General features: G+C 38.9%; 1 protein-coding gene across 1 annotated transcript; it reads left to right on the forward strand.

The window, feature by feature from the left end:
* The first annotated feature begins 471 nt into the window (after positions 1–471).
* Positions 472–27,044, forward strand: LOC118801507. Its single transcript, XM_036561813.1, has 9 exons — positions 472–1,012; positions 3,714–4,043; positions 6,892–7,011; positions 7,231–7,373; positions 7,731–7,825; positions 20,025–20,087; positions 21,592–21,632; positions 21,728–22,058; positions 26,866–27,044. Exons 1-9 carry the CDS (start codon positions 988–990, stop codon positions 26,930–26,932), a joined length of 1,215 nt encoding a protein of 404 aa, XP_036417706.1. The 5' UTR covers positions 472–987; the 3' UTR covers positions 26,933–27,044.
* Positions 27,045–27,093: the final 49 nt, after the last annotated feature.

The following is a 27,093-nucleotide window of genomic DNA, read 5'->3' on the forward strand; positions in this document are numbered from 1 at the left end:
TTTAGTGACCCTCCTCTTAGGACAGGGGTGTCCAGTTTCATCTTCAAAGGGCAGCCGCAGGTTTTCATTCCAACACAACAGGAGATCACATGATCAGTTGAAACCAGACTGAAACCAGTTACCCTGTTAGAAATAAAGGTTCTGTTCAGGTACATTTTTTGTTCATCAAAGCACAAACAGTGTAAACGTTCCCTCAAAGGTACAACAGTGGTTTTAAGGTCTGATAACCGAAGGTTTTAAAACAGAACAATAAGATAAAAAGCCTGGAGACGAGACGGGGTGTGTGGAGTCAGTACAACTTACAATAATTATCTTCTCAGCGAAGCTCGTTCTGCTCGTTAGTTTGTGCTGATGATGAACGCGATTCATTCACGTGACGTTACTGAGTAGGATGTGCGCATGAGGGTCATTTCAGGCCGGTTCGTCACATCAATGACAGATTTGAGTCACTTACCTAAACGAGTGTGAACCATCGTGCCAGAGAGATCGGATTTGAGCAAAAAATCAGATTTTAGCAACAAGGCTTGTAATGTCAACGTAGCCTCTGACACGATGGCACCTTTGCCGCTATAAACAGGTGGATTCTGTTATAGTTTTAAATATAATTCAGGATTGAAGGATATCCACTCTCTGTTTCGCTTTCCTAATGCTGAGTAAACCATTTATAAGTATCCTACCCAAGGCTGATGCTATAACCTGTTGTTGTAAACAGTCAAATGGTGTTGCACCTTCACCAGGTCTGCAAAATAATCAAAGAACTTTTGTCTGTTTCTTTAACTAGTATTAAGCATTGGCCGAAGCATTTCCTGTGCACGGCCCGTGAGAGGTGACACCAAGCTAGGTGTTATAGGGGAAGTAAAAACTGACCACATTCTTGCTAAGATTCAGTCCTACCTTTGAAACTTAGCAATAGATCTGTTTTTTTTAGAAGCAGATTTAGCCAGTTTGCTCTTAAAGACACAGTCCTTATCTCTACCTCACAGGAATATGAAAACTGTGGAACTCTACGTTTGTGAGTACAACTTAATTTTTCCTTCTTTCGTCTTTTCACGGAAGTGACAGTGCTGCTGCTTTCCAATGAAAACTCATCTCAAACGGCTTAGCAAGCGCACTGGAGAAGATAAAGGCTGAACGATTTGACATTTTTATCACAATCTGAGACAAAAAGGAAAAAAAGTGGGTCAAATTTCATCACTTCATTCTCTTTTTGTGCTTCATTTTATGAACCTGGGTTTACCTGTCTTACCTTCAGTCTTGGTGAAGGCTTTGAAAATGTGTTGAATCCAGTTCTGTTTGCACTTCATAGTCATTACAGGCTACCAGAATCCCCACCTCCCAATATTCATGGTTGAAGAAAAGCAGAACGAGTCTGATCAGTGTGAAAAGCACAGGAAAAGGTCACGATTCGCATTTCATCAACCCAACTGTGCCGTTTCACAACTAGTTAAAGACTTGATTACATAAGTGCTCATGTGAGCACTAGAACAAACAGCCGCTTCTTATCATTTCCTGTGATTTCTGTCTTTTCTTTTTGCTTTTAGCTCTTTGCGAGCGTCTGGGTGAGCTAGGCTTTAGAGCAGGGGTGTCCAACTGTTTTGTCTTAGGGCCAAAGAACAAAAAGACAAAATCATATATAAAAAGGTAGGTAGCGTTCAGGATTTTAAAATGTATATTTTTTTTTAGTTTTAGGTTATGTTCACACAGCAGGTAAAAGTGGCCCAAATCTGATTTTCTTACCAAATCAGATTTTTTGGTTTGGCTGTTCACATTATCTTTTAAATGTGATCTGTATGCAACATAGTCTGAACAGATCAGCTCCTAAACTGCCCCGCATGAGGAAAACAACAGAGCATCAGGGCTCATCCAGAGGTAAACAATCACGACTGCCAGCGAACGCCAGTCGCTCCCGGAGGATCAGCTTCATCTTCACCAGCATCACAGGAGCCATCATGAAGCTTCACTGACTGACAGCTGGGCTCATCACCCAGAATGTGTTCAGCTCACCGTAAAAAGGGCGCGGTCACTTCTTTGGTTCGTGACCTCAGATTCTTTAAACTTTGCTTTCAGACTTTTAACTGTTCTTTGACGCTGCAGCCTCGCTCTCCTGCGGCCGCGTTCAGCCATTTCTTTAGAAATCTCTTATATACTTGGATGAGTATATAATAAATTTTGTACAGAAATATCAGTCTAAGTGTTTATGAGTCTCAGCAGCGCAAAATTATGACGAGTGTCAAGTTGGATTGACATAAAAATCGCATGAATTCCGGTCTGTCTGTTCAGACTGAGTCTCATCGCCACAGATCGAATACATATCGGATTTCAGTATCACATATGAAAGCGTCTCAAATCAGAATTAAAAATGTCAGATTCAGTGTGTTTATCTGTTCACACTGACACTCAGACACACATCTGTGTCACATATGAAGAAAAAGATCGGATTTGGGCCACTTTTACCTGCTGTGTGAACAAAGCCTTAGTCCTCCCTCTAGCTAAGTTTCCCTTTATCAGACGATGCTACCAAGCTGGGAGGGTGAAGACTAGCATGTGCTTCTTCTGCGACACCTGAAGTGCCACCACTCTTTTGAACTGCTGCTAATGTAACATTAACGCAAACTGCTAATTCTGTTACGTCAGCCAAATACAGCCACATTGGCTAGGATCGTTTTGAGTGAAAAGGGTAGAGAGGAGACCATCCCACCCCCCCTGAAAGAGCAAGGCCAATTACGCCCTCTTCAACTTGAGGTCAAAGAAGGAATTTTCATTATTGTGAAAACTGCTGTGGATTTACACGAGAGACTCGTTGTTGTCCTTCTCTACTGCAGTTTAATGTCTGTGGCGTTTATGACGAAGACCAGTCTTGCTTTATTTGCTTGGCCAAATGCAATGAGCAGCTAGACTCATTTGCATAATAGAATCTACTGAACTTTTTTGCCGCATGGTGAGATTGTACCGCATAGATCCAGCAAAGCTCTCCACTGAAATGACTATGATGCAATAGTCAATAGTCTATGAGGACACGTATTGTGACTTACCCGATGAAGCCTCCAGCAAAACTTTACCAACTGCTGTTTTTTGTTAAATATTTAAAATATCGTTGGTGTCAGAAGAAAACCTTGTATCTCCATTTTTGTAATTTTTCAGTTTTTGACATAATTTGAAAATGTCTGTTGTTCTTTACATTGTGTGTAAATTGTCATGATGAATGGACCAAAAGAAATGGCCAAAAATGACTTGGAAAGACGTCTGGTTCCATTGACTTACATTAAAAGTAAAGTATGTTTTTTCCTTCTCCTGTAAAGTTACCATTTTGGAGATACAAGGTTTTCTTCCGACAACAACAATATATTTTAAAGCCTGTGAACCATGAGTGCAGATACTTCTTGATTTTTGTGACTCCTGTAATCATTTTGATCAGACTATTGCTGCTTTTATTCATCAAACTTGATTTCATGAGGTTGGGTGAAGTAGTGGAAAGTGGTAGGCCTTCTTTTTGAAGGGGGGGTGGTCTTGATAAATAGATAAATGTGCACAATTCTGTACAAGGACATTCGTCAACAAATCGACTGCAGTGGGCTGGTCTTTTCAAAAATGAAACTCAATCATGTTATGTCAGACTTTGCCACAACAATGAGCAGAAAAAACTACACTTTTTATTTTTATTTCACATTCGGTTTGTAATTACTGTTATTTATTTGTGTGTATTTTCTCCCCAGGTCTCTTCGTGTGGTGTCAACCAGCTCATAATTTAACAGACATGCTGGTTGACTTGGGACAAAATGTGTCCTTAAACTGTGACCTTCTGGCTGTAAAAGAGATTTACTGGTTCATACAACAGTATCCAAGTCCACCGAAACCCATCTTACGGTCATTTTATAGAAACTCAGTTCCCTATTTCTACAATCATACTTTCGAAGTGAAGTATTCCTTACAAGAAAAGCTTCATTTGGCCATTCAGAATATAACAAAGAATGAATTAGGAATATTCTACTGTGTAGAAACAGGTGATCTAATGTTCAGAAAGGGCATCAGGCTGTACATCATGGGTAAGTTCTCCTTTACCTGTACATGCTCATTATATTAAACCCTTCTTGCAAAATTTAATGTAAATTGTTTCACACATGCCATTGTATCTGCATTAAAGGGGCATTCTGCCATTTTGGGGCGGTCAACATTGCTGCTGGACTGCATTCAGTACCATTACAGAGCGGCAGTTTAAGAAAGATACTGTCCAAAATTACACTATTTCAAGAATATTGACTCAGAAAGTGGGATAGGATTATGTAACGGAGGGAACGCAGTGATCCACACTCATGTCTGTGTGATGTGTATTGTTTGTGTGGTGTTTATGTAGATATGGTCGTGTGGTTGGTGAAGCACAGAGAACCTGTTGATGTGATTGTTTTTCCTCTGGTTTTATATTAAGCTTATTTCATTTCATAGTCTATTCAGGATCTTAACTTTATGTAGTAGTTATTTATTTACAGTGGTGGTTAAAGCTGTGTAGCTGGGTAAGTTATAGCATTAATTAATCCGTGTAGATGTTCATAATAGATTAATGTTAGCACCTTCTTACACGAAGCTGAAGTTAGCTTCTTATTCGCCAGCTTCTTGTTCGATTTTCCCATTCCACCTTAAATGGTGCAGCTTCAGGTACCAGAAAGTAATGGCTACACCATTTAAGGTGGAACGGGAAAATTCGAACAAGAAACTGGCAAATAAGAAGCTAACTGTAGCTTCGTCCTTCTTACTGTGTTTTTTTTTTATGTATTAAGATTAGAAGTGATTCACACATTGATGGATCTGCTGATGTGTGAGTTTGTGTTTTTTCTCACACTAAACTCGGTTTTTAATGTCAGGTACAGACTGAATACTTTCCTGCTGGTCTGGACGGCTAATTATCACGATCAGTTATTAAAGTAATAAAAGCTCCCGAGAGCAGAGCAGCCTAGATTAATCTGTGTCTGAGGATTATAACTAAACAGATTTGGTGGAAATCAGTTGAGTAATAAGGAAGTTGTGGCTGATTTAATCCTGAGACTCTTCGTCTCTTAATACAAGTGAATTTGTTCACAAGCGGATCTTGACCTCTCCAACATCCAACTCCAACTCACATAGAGAACAACAGACAACAGGGCATCTAGGAATGTTTATCTATGGCAGTAGTCTGTAGCTCAACATTGTATCCCTCAGCCTCATAAGTTTGACAGAATCCACAGTTTTATATCGCTAGCATCGGTGTAACTTCTTGGCGAGTCAATCTTTACTCATCTTTTTTACTCATTTTTTACCCTTTCAGACAGACAAAAAAGCCAAACTGAGATATCTAGACAGCTAAGTAGCTTGCTAACATTAGCTCTTAGCTTGTTGTCCTCCTCATCTGATGAAAAATCTGTTCTCTCCATTGTAGTGATGATTTGAAGACCATTACCACAGTCACACAGTTGCTAATTGGCTAACGTTAGCTATCTTCTAGTGTCAGCTGGGAAAAACAGAGCTGTCCTTTTATTTAAAATTTCCTACCAACTTCAAGACACATAATCAGAATGGGGTTTTCAAAGCCTTTAAACCAGAATATCTTGCTCAAGACCGCTGTGGCATCACTGCAGAATGCAAGTAGGCATATTTACACCAGACGTAGCCATGGTTATATTAGTTATTTTGGCCAAAGTACTGGGTGATTAAAAAAGATTCATCCGATTTCAAAATGATTTATTTCACTTGTAAATCATTACAGAAAAATACAGTAAACTGTAAATGGTTTAAATGAGCATAAAGTTTATTATGTAATTTTACAAGTGATTAATATGAACCTCCTCCAGCTGTACAGACAACATCAACACCATAGGCTTCGTTCACATTACCAGGCTGAAGTGTCACAAATCCGTTTTTTTGCCCTAAAGTGACTCAGATCTGATGCTCTCAGGGCTGGTTGGACACGTGAATCTGATCTTTTCAAGTCCGACCTGAGCCACTTTCATATGTGGTCCTAGATCAGATACGTATCCGATTCATGGCCATGCGACCTTAATGTGACACTCAGATCGGAATTCATGTGTTTTTTTTTTTCACTGCGCGTGGCCATCATTCAGCGTTACCATGGCAGCAGCGCTGAACAGAAGCTAAAGCCTGTAAACGGTGGAAAAGCAACATATCTCACCCTTTTCTCCTTCGTCTCACTCTAATAATGAAGCTGAGAGCTGATCAGAGTTAATTACCTTCTCAGCGAAGCTCGTTCTGCTCGTTAGTTTGTGCTGATGATGAACGTGATTCATTCACATGACGTTACTGAGTAGAATGAGCGCATGAGGGTCATTTCAGGACGCGGGTTCATCACATTAATGACAGATTTCAATCACTTACCTAAACGAGTGTGAACCATCCTGTCAGAGAGATCAGATTTGAGCGAAAAATCAGATTTGAGCAACAAGGCTTATAGTGTGAACGTAGCAATAGTCAAATTCATCCCACACTCCATTGAGCATGTCGGGTGTCGCTGCACTCACGGCTCCTTCAGTGCAATTTCGAAGAACATTCAGTGTTGTGGAACCTGTGGAGCTGTTGGAGCTTCACTGCCCACGAAAATCACACTGCACAGTTATGACGGATTTACTCTTATTGAAGTGGAGAACGCAGAACGCTTTCTGCCCAGGGGTCACATCTCCTCTCAGACTGAAGGGAGCCATCATCTGGTGACAGTCAGAAACTCTATGTCCCCCTCTTTCAATTGGTATGTGATTGGTTCCTAGATGCCTCACGGTTGTAAAAATATGGCGCTTTGAAATTGGATGAAATAGTGAATACCCAGAATTCAGAACTCCTATCAGTGATATTATATTTACCCAAAGTAAACTGGAGGTAGACTTTTGGTAAGGTGTAATTTTGCTTTCATAGAACCAACCAATCCCCCACCTCACACAACACAACAGACGCCCCAGTGGACACATCATGAGATGCCATTGCTGGTCATCACGTCTGCTATGTTGTGCTGCATTTTGCTGGCTGTGGCCATCGGTGAGTTTATTATTCCACTCTCTGAAGCTTAGCTGGTATGAATGCACTATTACAGACAGTAGTAAAATATGCCAACTGACTCCTACCCGCTTTCATTCAGTTGCTGTGTCGGTGAGTAAATGCTTTAGGTTTATTTCCCTGGGTATGCGTGTGGTGGACGAGGCCTTACTAGGCCTTATTTCTGCTTGCTTGATTAGAACTCTCTTTCTGTGGTTTCAGGGTTGATGCAAGTTTGTAACCACAGAAAAAGGCATCCTGGAGATTCTGAGGTACGTTTAACATCCTACATGGAAGAGAAGAAGACCACAAACTGTTTGCAACACTTATTAAGGACAAAACTTGTTTGTATAAGAATCATCCACTGAGAATATTCTGTGCTGTAGTGTTGTAGAAGAAAGAAAACCTTGTATTTTTCAGTTTTTGACATAATCTGAAAACATCTGTTGTCTATATTGTACATAAATTTCATGATCAATGGACCAAAAGGAACAACCCAAAATGACTTGGAAAAAATTCTGATTCCACTGACTTGTATTAAAAGTAAAGTAGGTTTTTTCCTTCTCCTGTAAAGTTACCATTTTGGAAATACAAGGTTTTAGTCTGACAACAGCGATATTTATATCAACTATCATTCCAGTTTTCACTGGCAACTGTTCAGTGTAGTCCTCATGTAAAAGTCTAAATTGGGCCTTCACTGTCTTTTCTCTCCACTTTTGCAGTATCAGTACACAGTGACAATACGGACAGAAGTACTGACCGGCTGCAGGAGCAGCACTTTCACCGCCGTGGACTTTACCCAGCTCAGCCCTGTGCTGTAGACACACTCTACCCACTTTTCACCCAGTTCTTTTGTCTTTGATAACATGTAGCTAAGGTTTGTTCTGCCTCAGGAGTGTGGTTAGTTTACGTCACCTGCCTGCAAATACTCCTCTACTTCCACCGTGCAACCAGAGTGAAATAAATTTCACAAAACTTTTATTATAAATTCTAGAAACTTAACAGGCTAAACTTTCGTCTTGCACTAAAATTCACACAAATGTCCATTTAACCAAGGTGTAGGTGATCAGGCAACACGGTTGGTGCCCAAATTTAGCTTCTATGTAACGTTGCTAACAACCTCTAGACGTCAACAGTCATCCAGAACTTTCCATATATACAGTTTATTCTCATCCAGGTCATGAAGACTTGTCAATGTGGTTTAGGCCTTACTGTATACGTTTCAAATGAAACAACTAAAAAACTTGTTGTTTTTATTTTTTAAATATATATATAACCTTGTATCTCCAAAGTGGTAACTTTACAGGAGAAGGAAAAAAACCTTCTTTACTTTTAATGTAAGTCAATGGAACAAGACGTCTAAAGTCATTTTAGGTCATTTCTTTTAGTCCATTCATCATGAAGTTTACAGACATTGTAAAGGGTAACAGACATTTTCAAATTTTGTCAAAAACTGAAAAACAAAAATGGAAATACGAGGTTTTCTTCTGACAACAGCAATATTCAATTTAAGATTAACAGGCGGAATTTGCAGAACACCTGTTGTCTAAATGGCTGCCCACAGCTTTCAATTACACACTGCACTTTTGTTTATTTTTAATATTACATAAGTCTGAGTGACCTTAATAAAGACCTGGACGCAGTTTGAGAGAAGTTTTGGGCAGATATTTATGGAAAAGACTTGAGAAAAGACAATGAGCACCTACTTTGTTAGCCTTGTAGCTCCAGCGCTGAAACAAACGAGCTGGCTGATGAACGTGAAAAGTAGAAATTTCATGTTTTGCAAAACTATTTCTTTCCCTATGAGGACATCACTTTATTCAAGTTGAATAAAGTACTGACCATGTTTATAAACATTAACTCATTTTACACCTTCACTCTTTCGTTCAGTCATTTGTCTCTAAGTATGCTTATGTATAACAGTAGGTGGAGGTCAGACTGATGAAATCAAGTTAGGCTGATTCATATGTGCTTTGTAGCATAGCTACCTAATAATCACATAATGCTGGTACACATAAAAACAGCAGAGGTAGCTGCTAGTTCAGCTGGTTGGCTAAGCACTGCTGTACACTGCTCCAACCACAGCAACTGCACTTCTGTTACAACTCAAGAAATTGCAATAAGTGAGTGATGTGAAGCTACAGTGAACACAAACGAAGACAGCCATAGGAGAAGGAGTGAATGCTCTGTATTGGTGTTCATATGGAGTAACTTCATTCCATACATGGCCATATATTTACTTGTTAAGTATTATTCATTTTAAGGTAAACATTAACAGAACTGTCTGTTGTATCCTGTCAAAAATGAGGTGCTGAATAAATACACCTTTGTTCACCAAGGAATAAACAATGTAAATACATCCTCAAAAGTACAGTGATGTGGTTCAATTGTGTACATTAAATGAGTTTTAAAAGTTCATTATATTCACTTTCCCAGGAAAAAAGGATATATTTTTATCTTTTTATAACTTATAAAAACAGAAAAATGAAATAGAAATATGAAGTAAAAAGCCTAAAGCCTGGAGTCAAGATGGAGAATATGGAATCAACGTAGCTTTATATATATATATATATATATATATATACGGAGCGAGGCGGGGTAGCAGGAAGTTTGGAGTGACTGTTTGGGATGTGACTTGTTACTTTTACGATAGTTTGCACATGTGTCCAGTTTCAACCAGGTACTTTCGGCAAACATTTTGATATTTTTACAATATAGCTAACACAGCTATAAACATTTTATGAGCCATCGTTTCTGAACTACAGCCATGAGTAGGAGGTACGTAGAGTTTCGTTTGGGTAAAGTTAAAGCCTTAGCAGCCTTGGTCCAAACGCAGGCCGGAAAAAGCCTCACACTGTAGCAGCTGTTAACAGTTATAGTAAAACTCAGATAGTTGTCCTGTTGTATAAATGTGAATCTGTCACTCTGGCAGTTGTTCAACTTAATTGTCTCTATACTTCAGACTTCTTTTGGTCATCTTCGAGAACTTTATGCTAGACTGCAATAAGGCTAACAAGCTAGCCTAACTAAACTATAACAGCAAGCTAAACTAGCTATATAGCCTATATTTTAAAAAAGTAACTAGCTACATGGTTCTGTCTTATCTGAATCTAATCGGAAAACTCTTTTAGCCAACTACTATGTTAAAACCAGCTATCTATATCAGTAAACAGTAAACCAAAACCTGGAACAATACACGTAGCTATCTTTGTTAAACCAACGCAACATTTAACAAGATAAGCCCTCTTTTGGGACCGGTTGGCTTCTTATAGTCACCAGAACTTGAGAACTTATAGAACTTAGCTAAGTAACAACACATGTTCAGCCATTAAAAACAATAAACTGACTACTGAAGGAACTTGGTTCCCTGTTGCTGCCAGACGTTACTCAGTTACAAAGCTACTCAAACTGGTTTGATATTAAACCATGACCCACATTTATCCAGTGTCAGATTGATAAAGCTGTTCTGGTGTCAGTTTGAACCTGTTATACTACACTGAATAGACTTATACGAACTGGTGAGATGATCCTGGATCAGTGATCTAATCAGCCAACACCCCATGACAAAACCTGTGTTTATCTGCCGAAGACATCTGCATTTTTCATAACCAAAACGTGTTTCTGCAGGTGGTTTGTTTGTTATGTGAACTTGATTGAACCTGATAAGTACCTGTTAGGTCACAGCCCTGCAGCTCTGCTGGTTTTATCCTGGTGGAGTCTGTGTGTATTGTAGGTGAACACTAAAGAGACATTGCCACTACCCACCTCAATAATTCTTCCAACTTCTAGGCTGTCTACGTTATCATGGCTCTTCTATACTGGTTCATGCATGTGCCCTGCACAAGCCCGGCACTGTCAGAAAACATTCCGATTTTTTGGTATAAAATCAAAAAAAAAAAGTTAAGCTATAAAATTATCTTGAACGATTTGCGAGCGTTGGTTTCTGAGCTAGGCACCATGGGTAGGAGGTACAGAGAGTTTGGTTTGTATGAAGTTAAAGCCTTGGTCCACTCAGAGGCCTTGCAGACCTGCTAACTGCATATAGCGTTAGTTGTAGTAAAAGTTAGATGTCCTACAACACCTGCGGGAATCTGTCACCTTGGCAGCTCTTTAATTACGACTGTTTCACTACTTCAGACTCTCCTCAGTCATTTTCGGAAACTCGAAACCAGCTGACACTGAAGCTAACAAGCTAGCTGAGCTCCAACAGTGAGCTGAGTTATGTAGCTAGCTAGCCTAATGTTACATGTTTGCGAAATACTCTGTTAACACATAAATATTTGTAATGTTAAAACGTGTTAGCACAATAAATATCTATGGAAGGCCTTTGGGCTCAAAACATGTTTAAACATGCACATTAACACGTTAATAAAATTTTCTGCGTTAACACATAAAATTTAGTTGTGATAACGTAACTAAAAAAAAAACGTTTACACGTTTTTTTAAGGTCTTTCCCAATAGGATGCCTCAAATCCGGACATACATAAATATTCATAATAGAAATTACTGCACACATTACAACCAACAACAAAACATAAAGCCTATGTGTTCGTAGCCCCTTTGCTTCATTTGGATTATTAGGCAGAGCCGACCTCATCAGACAGGGTAAATGACGTAAGAGTAACATCCCCTTTAAGGAGAAGCCAACATGTTTTTTTTTTTTTGTTACGTTATCACAACTAAATTTGACTTGTTAACGTGCAAAATTTTATTAACATGTTAACGTGCATGTTTAAACGTTTTGTGCCCAATGGCCTTTCATAATATTTTGCATGTTAACACGAAATTATGTCATAAGCGTCAACACGGAGATTCCGACAGGTTTTGAGCCCAAAGGCCTGCCGTATGACACTGTTGCAACCATAGGTAAAACACCCCCTTCACTTAGCCCCCCTGTAGCACCAAAACATTCCTGCGCCGCCTCTGTCCACTCCCCGACACACAATAACACAAATAACACACACACACCATAGAGTAACACAACAACAACATTAACAACAGTAAACTACAAGAATGTCCCTTTTTACGGGGGACGGTGTAGCCCACTCAACACACCGCTAAAGCTCATTTCCAAAAACCAGAGCCACTGCAGCAGCCACAGTGTTGACCACTATGAACGCAGGATAGCGCAAGTCTGGAGCAATAACACACTATAACACACTTCACCTCGGAGGACGTGAAGTTACTGTATGTTTTTTGCCGCTAAACGGTGGGGGTCCAGTACGCAATCTCTTCTCCATATTGGTTCATTTTTTGGTCAAATATACAAACACAAATGTCATAAAGCCTCACAAAATGTCAGAACTAGGCCTCATATTCTCAACATTCATGCTCCATATTTCCCATCTTTATCATTTTAACTGCCACCACCTGGTTTCTGAGTTTCTGCGACAACCCTGCATTCTGCACGTTTATTTCTGGATTATCTGGATCAGTAAAATACGACCCCTTATTCCATTGTTGTTAATTTGTTGTTTGATTTTATGATTAGTTTGTGAAAGTGTAAAATGAATGTATTGCTTGTTTTTTCCACTGACAGTAACAGAACTAGAAAAGAGTTCAATACTGGATTTTGAAATGAAAATCAAATGAACAGAAGGTACACGGACTGTGTACCTTTCGTTAATTGGTTTTCCGTTTCCGAACCTGCAGTAGAAGAACGGAGAATGACCCATCTCCCTATTTTGAATTTTATCGAAACACCACAGAATGCAGATTTGTATTTGTTTTTTTTTCTATTTTTCCAATGCATTAAAACACAAATGCAGGGAATATTAGAATCAGACATATTTTGATTTTAGTTCACTATATATTGATATTTTCTTCCTTCATACCTAACAGGAAGTTAATAAAAGCTATACAGGTCACATAAACATCACCTTCTGCTGCGGTTTTGCGCTAAACTGGCTCTAGAACAGAAGCTGGATGTATGGTTTCTTTGCAAGCCATAATGTGTGCAAAACTTCCTTAAATTAGCCCCAGAACACCCTCTCTGGACACCCATGTCCCCAGTGTGCATAGAAATCTTAGCATATGTTGCCCCATCCCTGATCATAGTTTTAATTAAATTATGATTCATCCTCAATCTACCAGCAGAATAATTTCCTCCCTTTCAAAATATATGGTGGTTTGGCGATAACAGCGTTAAAAACATCCTGTTTACAAAAATTTGAAGCCCAACCCTTAATTAGCCACAAGCAGGAATGAAAAAAAAATTTATTATTTCAGTTCATAGTGTTGATGTTCATTTTTTGGGTTTTGCTGTTTTTAGTTTAATTACGTTGTAGAAAACAGCTTGCTTTCCTTATTTAAGTAATATTTATATGATTCAAAATAGGGAAACAGGTCATTCTCCGTTTTTCTACCGCAGGATTAACCAATTAACGAAAGGTACACGGACCCAAATACCCATTTATGTTTTCAAAAAGGATTATTTCATGGTTCTATATGTAACCACTGCCTTTACTAAAGAACCTATTTTTAAATGTCGATACTATTAAATAAATTGCCACATAAAATCAATATCAAGTAGAACTTTGTCTTCTCAACCATATGTGGCCATTTATTGCACTCTGTATGACCACCATTCATTCATTCCAACTCTCCGACTGTTTTGATTCACCAGACCAGCATAAACCAGCTTAGACCAGCATAAAATGCTTATTGGTCTGTGCTGTTTTTTTCCAGCAAAGTAGTTCATGTAGGTCTATTCAGTGTAGTATAAAAGGTGCAAACTGACACCAGAACAGCTTCATCACTCAGACACTGGATAAATGTGGGTCATGGTTTGTAATTGGGTAACATCTGGCAGCCACAGAGAACTAAGCTAAGTTCGTTCCCACGTAGTGACAGATTATTGTTTTTAATAGATGGACATGCGTGTTGTCCACCTGTCATATTGGTTAAACCTTGAAGTTCTTGAGTTCTGCAAAAGGTCATCAAAAGGTGGTGTTTATGTCGTCTCAACAAGGTTGTCACGACCTCATTATTCAGTAACGTTATCATATTTTATTATGCCTGCCTGTTGGCAACTTAGCAAAATTCCATGGAATTCCATGCACACCATAATAAAACTTACGAGGGTTCTAGGAGGTTGTGAGAACGTACTGACAACGTTACGCTCCGTTGCCAAAATGTTGTAAGATAATATTGTCGCAACTTTCTTGTGGGCACCAAAATGATAGGTTGTCACAATGTGACTGTGCTGCCTGGGAAAAAACATGATTTATTCTTTTGAACATATGCACATTGTGAACTTACCTGTCCATATGTGGCCATTTATTGCATGAAATAGCTCTATATGACCACCTTTACAGAGCATTCACTCCGACTCTTAAGGCTGTGTTTGGATCTGTTCACTGCAGCTTCACCTCCCACATTGTAGCTTCTGTGTTGACTAGCACAAAAGTCCTGAAGATGTTTGAGGGATGTTTGAGGGATATCTGAAGTAGCAACAGTCGTGATTAAGAACCCTAGAATTTTGAGGATTTTTTTTTTGCATTTTGGATCAATTACAATTACAATTGCAATTATGAAGTATTTACATGTGACAGTCACACATGCCATATGTTGTTATTTTCAGGAGACCCTGGGCTACTCAGATGTGCCATTGTTTGACATGTAAATGCTAACAGAAATTAAAATCTTTATGAATTTGGGTCATCTCTGATCAAACATTTACCCAGCGCCTGCTAAATTTTGTATTTTTTTAATTATAGAGATCTTGAAAACAAGTTGCACCTCAAATACCTTCTCAGAAATTGTTAGTCTGGAGTGTCTGTGAGCTGAAACTGCAATAATGTTGATGGTGGTTCATTCTGTTGGTTATTACTGAGTAAAAATAAACAATCAGCATAAGGCGGACATGTTTTTATTGATTTTCTGTCCTCTCGGATTCAGACTGAGTGCTAAACTTCTGATACACAGCAAGACAGGCTTTATTTTTAATTACAAATTGAGCAGAGTCTGATGAGTGATCTTTTGTGTGAATCATGTCACTGTTTTAACCCTTTGTTGGAATATGAAGGGCAAAAAGCAAGGCAGTAATATCAAGATTTTAGGTGATTTTCCAAGCCAAATTACTCACTGATGCTGACGTCACAGCTCGATGACATCACACTAACTAGTTAGGGGCGGGTCTGCTGAATGTCCTGAAATGTGTATCATGTCTGTAGCTTATGTAGTTATGAAGACTAGAAGTGACCTATCGTTTTTGCTCTGGGTTCTATTAAACAACTGCCAAGATGACAAATTCACAATAAAAATTGTTGATGAATTATTAATATCTTTATTAGAGAAGTGCATTTTTTAAAGGTCACATAATTAAATAAACTGCCACACAGAATCAAGACCAAGAAAAACTTTGCTGTCACTGCAACTGTACACAAGTATAGCGTGCATGGCTCAAAATATGACCTGCCATTCTAGATTTCTCTCCGAGTCATATGGCTGTGTTCGTTTCTGTTCACTGCAGCTTCATCTCCCTTATTATTCACTGTCATTGCTACAATTTCACAATTTTAATTACAAGATAAAACAGAAAAAGGCTTGTAATAAAAGTGTATCGGCTGTGGTTGGAGGCAGGGAACAGCAGCACTTAGCCAAGCAGCTAAACTAGCAGCTACCTCTGCTGTTTCTATGTGTATCAGCTTTTTTTTTATTTCTTGAGCAGCCATTGATTGCAGCTCTACAAATACTACTATTAGTAGCAATACTAATATTATTAATATTATAACAGAGTGATTCCCTCGGACTACACAAGAACCACATTATATCCCAGCAGAACAGTGAAGATTAGTAAAATCTTGGCAGATCTTAATTCCACACTGTTGTTCGTTGATCTGGGAGTCGGCTGTGGTAAAAAAAGAAAACACTGTGTGAAGAAAAGATCGAATGATGATCCAAGAATGTGTACATTTTTACAGATTTATTTGCTGAGGCACAAACTGAACTGAACAAATGTAACTGCAGTGCGATTTAAATCTGGTTCTAGACGGCTGAAGTCCAGTTTGATGATTTTCTTGTTCAAACAGCCCTGATTCTCATCGGCTGTGGAGTTGGCTGTTATCATTAACATCAATGCATGTACGAGTGTAAAAACCTGTGCGTGTTAAACGAAGCTTGAAAACTTAATATGGCATGTATTAATGCCTGTTTTAGAGATAATTAGTTTAACTGTCCTCTTCATTATGTAGTCAGTTTCTGACCACTGACCACTGTCTGCTGGATCGTTTTGTTTGACAGACTATTCTGAGTTAGTATTAATGTACACAGTGCATCCCTTCACCTCTTTAGGCAGCATCTTATAACTGAATACCTATAATAATCGAATACCTATAATAGCAATTTTATTACCTTAAATTTATTTAAATTTATTTAAACCCCTGCTTAAACACACAATTCAACCGCCCTGTTCATTGCTCAAGTTTTGTAGGTGTGTTTGAGCAGGAAATTCAACAGAGCTGCAACGAATATTCAATAAAGTTAATAAAGAATACTACTAAAGAATAAAATATTCAAAAACGCCATTCAGGGAACTGATACTTTAATCCATGTTTATGAAAACATGAACGCTTCAGTGCACTGTTTTTGAAGTCAGGTTAAAATCAGAGGTTTATGAAGCTAAATGTTATCGATATGAATACAGTCATTGAGTCATTAAGTGACACATATCCTGAGCTTCTCTCATTTTTGTGGAGTATTTTAAAATAAGAATATTTGATAATTGCAGCACTATAATAGACCAAACTGTGCTTGAGAAAGGAGTTAAATACCCCTGAATTTTGCACATATCACATCTGTTAAAGCATGAACTGTGAAAGAGAGGTGATAGAAACTCACACTCAAATGTCAGATAAAAGGAAAAGAATTTACAAACCTTTAACTTGAAGCTTTATCTTCTGAGTGCTGTGTGCAAAAGCCAGAAAGCAGGTGTACGTCCCCTGGTCTGATCCACTTACTCTGCTGAGTCTAATGGAGAAGTTGCCTTCAGCATATGCATCAGGAAAACTCTCAGTTCTGTTCTTGAACGCTGGATCCTGGTCCTCAGCGTACACTCTGCCTTCGATAATGTTGTGCACCTTTTTAATGTCATTATACCTCCAAACAATGTCCAACTCTTCACTTTTCGGTACATGACCCCTGTATAAACAGGGCAAGATGATGTAACGTCCTTCAACAGCTTCAACTGTCTCTTCCAGGGACACTACCAAAAGACAGAGAAACAGGATGAGATACAGGGCAAGTCAAAGATGTTCAAACTCCAGTGAGATTTGAAATCATTTGAGATGTTCTATGTTTTCACCTTTATTTATCAGCAACACAAACACACAGGTGATCAAACGTCTGCAACAAAGAGAAATTACACGGAATGTTAAGTGTTCGCCAACAATAGTCAAACAGCCTCCGCCAGGATCATGGAAAAGATTGAATAAAACATTGGCTGACTAGAGAGCTTGGAGCCCTCCTAAAAAGGTAATATAGGGAAGCAGACTAGGGATGCATTGGACTCTCTAACGGGGTTGAGCTTCTGGGCTCACAGCAGGGAGCTGTACCAGATGACAGTTTAAGTTACAGCTGAGGTCACTCTTGTGGAGGGCTGTGCAAGAGGGCCCTGTAAGGAGAGAACAATCTGGTAAGAGTCAGACCAGAGTGGGTTTAAAAATAAAGACATCATACGTGTTTGGTTTTAAGGGTTACCAAAAAAGGTGTAAGGTTTGGACATGATGGGGACTAAAATGCCATGGAATTGTGTAAAAGGGGTGGGGAGATTACCTAATCACTCTAGAGGGCAATAAAAAGGGATGTTTTGAGATGTTCTTTGCATTGTGGTTGACCGGGAACCATCTTGCCATTTGATGCTCATTAAAGCGAAGGCCTTTTCCTTCCTTCCACAAGAACTCAGCTGAAGTCTTTTAACCTCTTCAACTCCTTGAGACCACCGGTGGTTCCAAAACGCACTTCATCATATTCTTCATAACTTTCATATTTCATAAGCTACATTCAAAAGGTGGGGGTCGTATGAGAGCTGTAGCTGTCTTCCTTTCAGTCAAATATATGGGTGATGTAATTTTAAACCCTTATAATAAAAGAAGCTGAACTTACAAATTTTTTTGTCTACTGAAAGTCGACACATTTTTCCACAAATCTGGGCTATAAACTATAAACAGATGGCGTCTCTTCAGTGATCTGCTCTGTAAAAATGATTTTTATAAAACAATACAAAGAGCATGTAAGATTTTTGGCTTTCAGCAGTAAATTGTAAGCATATAGCAATATGTGTGATCATAAAACACGTTCTGTTAATTTGAGGGGAGCTTTTACAAAATAAATAAGTAAATAAAATAAAATTTTACATTTATTTCATGCAGTTACCGAATAATTTGCCTTACAATGTGGTCATGTAAATTCAGATGGAAAAACCAAAATATACCCTGGTCAATAAGAGGTTAATTCCTTTTCATCCTTTTTAATTTTTGTTGATATTGTTGATAATTTTCTTTGATTCTTTTAATTTTTCTTTAAGACATTAGATACAGACAGTTATTAGGGCAAATAGTATAGGTAATAGTAGAGTTACTTATAAATGTCCAGACCCTGGAAAAAGAGAGAGCTCTTGGCTGCAACAAGGATAAAACCAGCAGAGCTCCAGGGCTGTGACCTAACAGGTACTTATCAGGTTCAGTCAAGTTCACATAACAAACAAACCACCTGCAGAAACACGTTTTGGTTATGAAAAATGCAGATGTCTTGGGCAGATAAACACAGGTTTTGTCATGGGGTGTTGGCTGATTAGATTGCTGAGTAAGAACACTGATCCAGGATCATCTCACCAGTTCGTGTAAGTCTATTTAGTGTAGTATAACAGGTTCAAACTGACACCAGAACAGCTTTATCACTGTGACACTGGATAAATGTGGGTCATGGTTTAATACCAAACCAGTTTGAGCAGCTTTGTAACTGTAATGTCTGGCAGCAACAGAGAACTAAGCTAAGTTCGTTCCCATGTAGTGGCAGTTGTCCACCTGTCATATATGTTAAAACTTTGCCACAGCTTTCTCGTGGCCACCAAACAATAGGTTGTCCCAGCGTAACTGTGTTTTCTAGTCAAAAAATGCAGTTTATTCTGTTGAACGTTGCGTTGGTAGCTTATAGGAGGCATGTAAGTTATTGTTCCGGGCCCTAAGGGGTTTAAAGTGAAAGTTTAATATGGCTGGACAAATAACCAAATTTCGCGTCGTAGTTGACTAAAAGAGTTTTCTTATAGGACTCCTATAAGACAGCAAACTGTAAGTTAGCTAGTTACTGTTCAACACGAAATTGTTATACGCGTTAACACAGAGATTACGACTGGTTTTGGGCCCAAAGGCCTGCCATGAAATTTAGTCGTGTTAATGTGACCAAAAAAAAAAAAGGTTTACACGTTTCTCAAGGTTTCCGCCAATGGGATGCCTCAATTCCGACATGCATGAATATTCATAATAGGAATTACTTCACATATTACACCCAACAACGAACCTTAAAGATTATTCATGATATAGTGAGCTGAGCGCTGACCTATGGCTATGCTGAGCCGACCTCATCAGACAGGGGAAATGATCTAGAGTAACGTCCTCTTTAAGGAGGAGCCAATAAACTTAAACCTTTAGAGGGACTGAACCAGGAGGAGTCTGAGGAATCTGGTTTTATATATATATGTGTATATATATATATATATATATATATATATATATATATATATACATATATATATATATATATATACACGTGTGTGTGTGTACACACATACTTTAAACAGTGCAGTGTATTCTACCGAAAGACATATATTTTTAATAAATTTTTATTTTAATTTTTTCATTATGTGGTTTGAGCAACAACGCCACACCAGTAGTTGGCGGTAAAGCATCATGACTCACAAAGGTTTCCAAACAACAACTAAAATCCAAATATTGAACGCATGCGCCCTGCACTGTCAGAAAACATTCTGATTTTTTGTATAATATCGCTAAAAAGTGAAGCTATAAAATGATCTTGAGCGATTTGCGAGCGCGGGTTTCTGAGCTGGGCACCATGGGTAGGAGGTACGTAGAGTTTGGTTTGTAGAGTTAAAGCCTCGGTCCACTCAGAGGCCTAAGGCGGCCTCGCGGCCCAAAGCTCGGAAACGTGCTACCTGCGTGCCGTTGTAATAAAAGTTAGGTTAGATGTCCCACAGTAACTGCGTGAATTTGTCACCTTGGTAGCTTAATGACGACTGTTTCGCTACTTGAGACTCTCCTCAGTCATTTTCGGGAACTCGAAACCAGCTGACACTGAAGCTAACAAGCTAGCTGAGCTCCAACAGTGAGCTGGGTTATATAACTATCTAGGTTAGCTAGCCTGACGTTACATGTTTGCGAAATACTCTGTTAAACAGTAACTAGCTAACTTACAGTTTGCTGTCTTATCTGAGTCCTATAAGAAACTCTTTTAGTCAACTACGACGCGAAATTTGGTTATTTGTCCAGCCATATTAATAAACTTTCACTTTAAACCCCTTAGGGCCCGGAACAATAACTTACATGCCTCCTATAAGCTACCAACGCAACGTTCAACAGGATAAACCGCATTTTTTGACTAGAAAACACAGTTACGTTGGGACAACCTATTGTTTTGGTGGCCACGAGAAAGTTGTGGCAACATTGTCAGTACGTTCCCACAACCTCCCCGAAACTTTTTGACAACGTGACGACGTTATATTTGTTGAATCGTTACCAGTTTGCGTGTTATAGTCTCCAGAACTCAAAGTTTTAACCTATATTTGTCTCATATGCTACGTAAATATGCAAATAGATATACTTTTATTTTTATATGCTGGTCTAAGCTGGTTTATGCTGGTCTGGTGTATGATCAGCATACCAGCATCAAAACACCACATATACTGTTTTTGGTGGTAATCAGTGTATCCACTTCCATTGCTGTCCAACAGTCGGCATTTCGCTGCTGTCGTAGCAAAACCTTGTATCTCCAAAATGGTAACTTTACAGGAGAAGGAAAAAAAAAAACATTACTTTTAATGTAAGTCAGTAGAACCAGACAATTTTCCAAGTCATTTTGGACTTTTTCTTTTGGCCTATTCATCATGAAATTTTATACACAATGTAAAGGCCAGCAGGTATCTTCAAATCACGTCAAAACTAAAAAAAGGGCAAAAATGGAGATACGTGGTTTTGTCCTGACAACAGCAATATGCTGGTTTTGCTGGTGACCTTCTATGCTGGTCTAGGCTGGTTTTCCAGCAGGGAATGAGGTTATCTTGGATCAGTGCTCATACTGAACAGTCTAATCAGCCAACATCCAATGACATAAGATCTGTTTGCATTTATCTACCCAGGATACCTGCATTTTCCATATGCAAAACATGTTTTCTACACGGTTTGCTCCACATGAACCTGTTTGAACCTGAGAACTGATGTACCTGTTAGGTCACAGTGCTGGAGCTCTGCCAGTCGTATCCTGTTTATTGGGTGTAAAACTGGCGGAGCCTGTGTGACTACAGGTCACTACAGGTGAACACTAAACAATCTGTGTTATTTCTCTTCGTTGCAGATATTTGATCGCCAGCGTGTTCGTATTGCTGATAAATAAAGGTGACGACGTAGCACATCTTAATTTCAAATCTCACTGTTTGCATATATTTGACTTGTCTGTCTCATCATGTTTCTCTGTATGTCTCTGGTCTTCATAGTGTCTCTGGAACAGACAGTTGAAGCCGTTGAGGGAGGCTCAGTCATCTTGCCATGTTCATACAGTGGTGAGGTACCAAAAAGTGAACAGTGGAAGATTTATTGGAGGTACAATGACAACAAAAAAGTGTACAACATTGTCAAAGGTAAATTCGTCGAGGACCAGGACACTTCATACAAGAGCCGAACTGAGAGTTTCCCTGACGCATATCAAAAAGGCAACTTTTCCATCAAACTCAGCAAAGTAAGGGTGTCAGATCAGGGGACGTATTCCTGCTTCATGCACTTTGCACAGACCACTCGGAAGGTGCAGCTTCAAGTTAAAGGTGTGTAAGTGCTTTTACATCTTCGCCCCCTACGTTATAACAGCAGGGGTATTCAGTTCAGCAGGACATGACACAGTTTGGTGATTTTCCTGCTCAGACACTCTTATCAATTAAAGCGGGAATAGAAAACAGGAATAGAAACCACTCTAAGAAATAAAGGTATTAAACTGTCACTGGGGCAGTTCCTCTCTTGTCACTGGGGTGGTCCCCTCAAGGGTACATCTCAGTACTTTTAGTCAGGGAACATAACTGTACCATAATCCACTGAAATGATATGTTCTAAGCTGTACTGACTCCACACACCCCGTCTCGTCTCCAGGCTTTTATTTTACTGTTCTGATTTAAAACATTCGGTTATGAAAAGGTACAAATACGAACTTTTCACCTGGAAAAACTGATTTAAGGTTCACAGTCAGACCTTAAAACCACTGTTGTACCTTTGAGGGAACATTTACACTGTTTGTACCTTGATGAACGAAATATACGACAGCGTTTTAGGGCCACTGTTAATAGAAATAAAAATAGTAGACCTCATAATATTTCAAGAAAAAAGTCATAATATTTCGAGAAAAAAGTCGTAATATTTTGAGGAAAAAGTCGTAGAATTACGACATTAAATTGCCATTAATACCAGGAAAGGTCACAATATTGTGGCCAGAGGCTTTGAAAAAGGAAGGCAGCACCTCCTCGTGTTAAAATGAGGGGCATTTAGGAGTTGGTGGACAAACGGCTGAGCAGGAAACTGTGTTTATTTAGAATAAAGAGCCAGACGGACTTGGAGGAAACTGTCTGTCTGTGTTGTTGAAGGAGAATCTCAGGCAGGGTTGTCTACACAGCTATCGGGGGCTACATCTCCCCCCATTCAAAGAGGGCATGAAGTTTCACAGACAGTGAGAATGGTGATCAAAATGATTGATCCACAAAGACACAGGAGTGAGTGGAGCTCCGGCGCCAGTACAGCAACCGAGACCCCACCGTGTTATGGCAGCCCACCTACAGTTAGCCCACTTTACCCTCCAAATATTACGACTTGTTTTTTCGGAATATTGCAACTTTATTCTCAAAGTCTACTGTTTTTATTTTTATGAACAGTGGCACTGTAACGTCGTAGAAATATGTACCAGCACAGAACCTTTATTTCCAACAGTGTACAGAGAGCATTGGAGAAAGCCAGTATAAACTAATATAAGATAAATACCTTAAAACGACACTTGTTCAAAACTACAATGCAGACATCGTCAAAACTATGCACATACAGATTACATACAAGATAAACATAGCAGGCTAGCTTACGCTTACAGCTTAGTTAATGTTAGTGTTGGTTTAATACATAATGCATCTGCATGAGTAGCTAGCTACATCTAAGCAATAGAACACGAGAGGGAGTGTGTTATTGATAGCGATAACACACAACCTCGAGTGTTCTATTGCTTTTATGCAACAGTTAAATAAATAATAAAAAATAAGTAATAAATTAATAAACTGGGCCGTGAACGCGGCGTTTAATATGATTTAATGTTCGCAGTTCCTTCCGCCAAATTATAGTTCCTTAACGAGCAGCTTGTTGCTGCGTCAGAGTAACGAGCTCTGCCCACTCGCTGCACAGCCGGCAGTTCGTTCTCCAGCTCCTTACACTAAATTCCCAAACTGTCATCACCACTGAGCAGCTTTTCAGTCGGCAGCTGTGACAGAAGAACAGCTAAACAACCTGGAATCAGCCAGAAATGAACCCAACACCATTCGCCAAACTAAATGGGCTGTAAGATGCTTTACAGACTGGCTGGAACAAAACAACATTAATACTGATCTGGCAAAAACTGACAAAACTGAGCTAAACTTGATATTGCGGCAGTTTTATGGCTCAGTCTGATAAGGTCAGACTCTGAAGATCAGACTACACATTTGGTGAATGGTATTGGGTTCATTTCTGGCTGATTCCAGGTTGTTTAGCTGTTCTTCTGTCACAGCTGCCGACTGAAAAGCTGCTCAGTGGTGATGACAGTTTGGGAGTTTAGTGTCGTCTCATCTTCAGAGTCTGACCAAATCGGCTGTCGGTCAGATGTGATCTTAAAAGTGTCCATTTTCTGTTTGTGGCAAAGTAAGAAGTAAAAACATTCAAATGGCTCGAGCGTCTACAGCTGTCAAAGTTGTTGCTTTGAGAAACAGTGCGGTTAGAACACTTCTCAACTAATCGGCTTGCGTGGCTGGAACTAACTGTTGTATAATGACCACATAATTAAAAAACATAACAAATTCCCCCAAAAACAAAGCAAACCAGGTATTTACCTGTCCAATGGAAAAACAGCAACCTGACATTTTATGAACGTCAGTATATGACGTATATGAACGTCAGCTGAATTAAATCAGGGATGTTTTGCAGTGTAATGGCTTACATGAAAATTAAAACATGCTAACTTGCTGTCTCTGGCTGAGGGTGCTTGGGAAGTGAATGCAAGAAGGGGATGTGAGACTGGGCTTCACACCGTATGGTAGACTCTGCACTTGTGAAAATGAGCACACATGCAGACAGGGCAGGTAGGCCATCCGGTCATTTGAGTTATTGATTGCTATCAGGAAGTAAACAGTATTTCAAGAACTGTAACAAAAATAGTGCTGGAAGAAAACCTCCTATCTCCAAAATGGTAACTTTACAGGAAAAGGAAAAAACATACTTTACTTTTAATGTAAGTCAGTGGAACCAGACCTCTTTCCAAGTCATTTTGGGCAGTGGTTCATTCATCCTGAAATTGACACACATTGTGAAGGACAACAGGCATTTTCAGATTATGTCAAAACTGAAAAATGTCAAAAATGGAGATACAAGGTTTTCTTGTATGTTTCTAAAATAAATCACCTACTCCACCTTTAACAGTTCAGTCAGGTGTGTTTAAGCAGAAAGATCACCAAACTGTGCTGATCTCTGGTCCTCCAGGAGCAGAACTGAATATCCTTTCAATAAAGTTTGTCATCCAGCAAATTCATGTGTAAAATTAGGGCTTAAACCAATGATTATTTCTTTATTCTATTAATTAGCCCATTATTATTTTGATTAATAAAAAAATGGCCGTTATTATTAACCTTAAATACTTAATGTTATGCTCAATGTCTGAGAAAACCTCAGAAAAGCTTTTTCATTCTTATCCTGTTTTCTAAAGATAAGATAATCCTTTATCAGTCCCACCACAGAAGACATTTTCAGTGCTACAGCAGCAAAGGTATAGCAAGGCATTCAAGGAAGGAGTAACAAGAAGAGAATTAACAAACATGATAATTATAAATACAAGCTATTATACGTAATCATATTTCCCAAACTAAACAAAAAACAAAATGACATTTATCAAGGTCGTATCAACAGACCTTCTGCACTGCTCTTGAAATTAATTTTAATTAGTGTGAAAGATGCAAAAACAACAGGACAAATTACTTAACCTCAAATGGTCAAAGAAAGCTAAACTAATTTGCTTACCTCCTGTAAGATTGCCTTTAAGTATTTCATATGGTTAAGTGATGAAAAAAAAAACCTTAAGGTGTTACTTAAGGGTTTATTTGAGTGAAATCATCATGCACCCTTAGATTTTCCCATAACAATCAAATTTCCCTTAAATAATGCCTTAAGTCGTGTATAAAGTTCTTTAACTGTCATTTACCGTAGAATGAGTCAGTTAGTTTCAGTATTTAGCTTGTTTAGCTGCTAATCGTTCCATCCAGAATAATAATAAAAAAAAAGAGTATAGCTGTGTTCCAAAGTCTAGGCTGCATTTCTTGGATGCTATGTCATAACAGGCCGTTCCAAAGTGAAGGACCCTTCGTATAGAGCCTAGATTTCAAGAATGTATCAGATGTTTCCTTCCAGGTCTTCGGTTACCCACAGTTCTCTGAGCACGAACGACGTGAAGGAGAAAAAAAACAGCACCACGAAAATGGCGGAAAACGAAGCCATTGGAACAGAACTGTTCACGTCCTTGAATTCGTCTTCATTACCTTATGAAGTGTAAAATGACTGATTAATTAAATAATTCGTCCATATATCGTATTTTAATCAGAAGTATTTGTATGTGTGTAGTTTATCACATTACATAAGAACATCTCCGTTTCCATGAGGAAATGAAAAAGCAGCAATCTCAATGCAGCGTTTTCTCCATTTTCTCTCACCAGTCCCCTTATGAGTTTCGTGCCGCTCTGGTGACATCACCACACAGCCCCGTTAGGACTACTCCATTTGTGTGACTAATACGCTACTAAGGAGGAGTCTTCATAGGACAGTCCTACCGAGGACCTGCCCTACCTCGGCTGCAGCCTAGGCTTTGGAACACAGCTTATGTTAGATTTTAAATCTCCACATAATAAACACAGAAAAATGTTAAGATCTCCACTCTGGAAAACATTTTCCAAAAGCTCAGAGATCTGAAACACTCTGCGCAGGGAAAAGATGCACTATTTAGATTTTTTGTATCTTAGTTACACACCATGCTGAGCTTCTGCTGTGGATGCATTGTGCTTTCTGCTCAAAGCTTTGAGCCTGTTTTTCAAAATTTCCTGGAAACCTTCATTTTCGATGATGTGCAAGTGATGTGTTTCTATATTTTTGACACTCTGGGTTAAGCACAAGCCAGCACTGCAGTCTCCACTGTCCGTACTTTGTTTCAGTGATATACTGTTAGATGGGAAGTGCTGTCAAGCAAACTAATCGATAACAAGACAGTTTAGCTGATTTGTTGTTTCAGTGATAGTAAAAATGTACATATTCTTAAAGAGCCATTTCATCTTTGCCTGCAACTTTTTTTCTTATTGAGTATTTTCTTTTATCACAGCTACAGAGCCAACTACAAAGCCCACTATACAGCCAACCACAAGGCCTACTCCTCAGCCAACTACTGATGCAAAAAACAAGAGCGTGGAATCAAGATCTGTCAAGAATTTACTGATCTTCAGTGTTTTACTGGGATATAATTTAATTCTCCTTTAGCCAGTGTCAGTCAGACATTCTGTTGTTATTATCTACAATAATAACTCTGTTTGGCCCCACCCACATGCAGCAT

This window comes from Colossoma macropomum, unplaced genomic scaffold (assembly GCF_904425465.1).
Source record: "Colossoma macropomum unplaced genomic scaffold, Colossoma_macropomum, whole genome shotgun sequence".
NCBI lineage: Eukaryota > Metazoa > Chordata > Actinopteri > Characiformes > Serrasalmidae > Colossoma > Colossoma macropomum.

Coding starts and splice junctions, on each gene's coding strand:
- LOC118801507 (XM_036561813.1), top strand. CDS start 988: ATGAAAACTGTGGAACTCTACGTTT. Junction 4,044..6,891: donor CATCAGGCTGTACATCATGG/GTAAGTTCTCCT, acceptor TTGCTTTCATAG/AACCAACCAATCCCCCACCT. Junction 7,012..7,230: donor TTTGCTGGCTGTGGCCATCG/GTGAGTTTATTA, acceptor CTGTGGTTTCAG/GGTTGATGCAAGTTTGTAAC.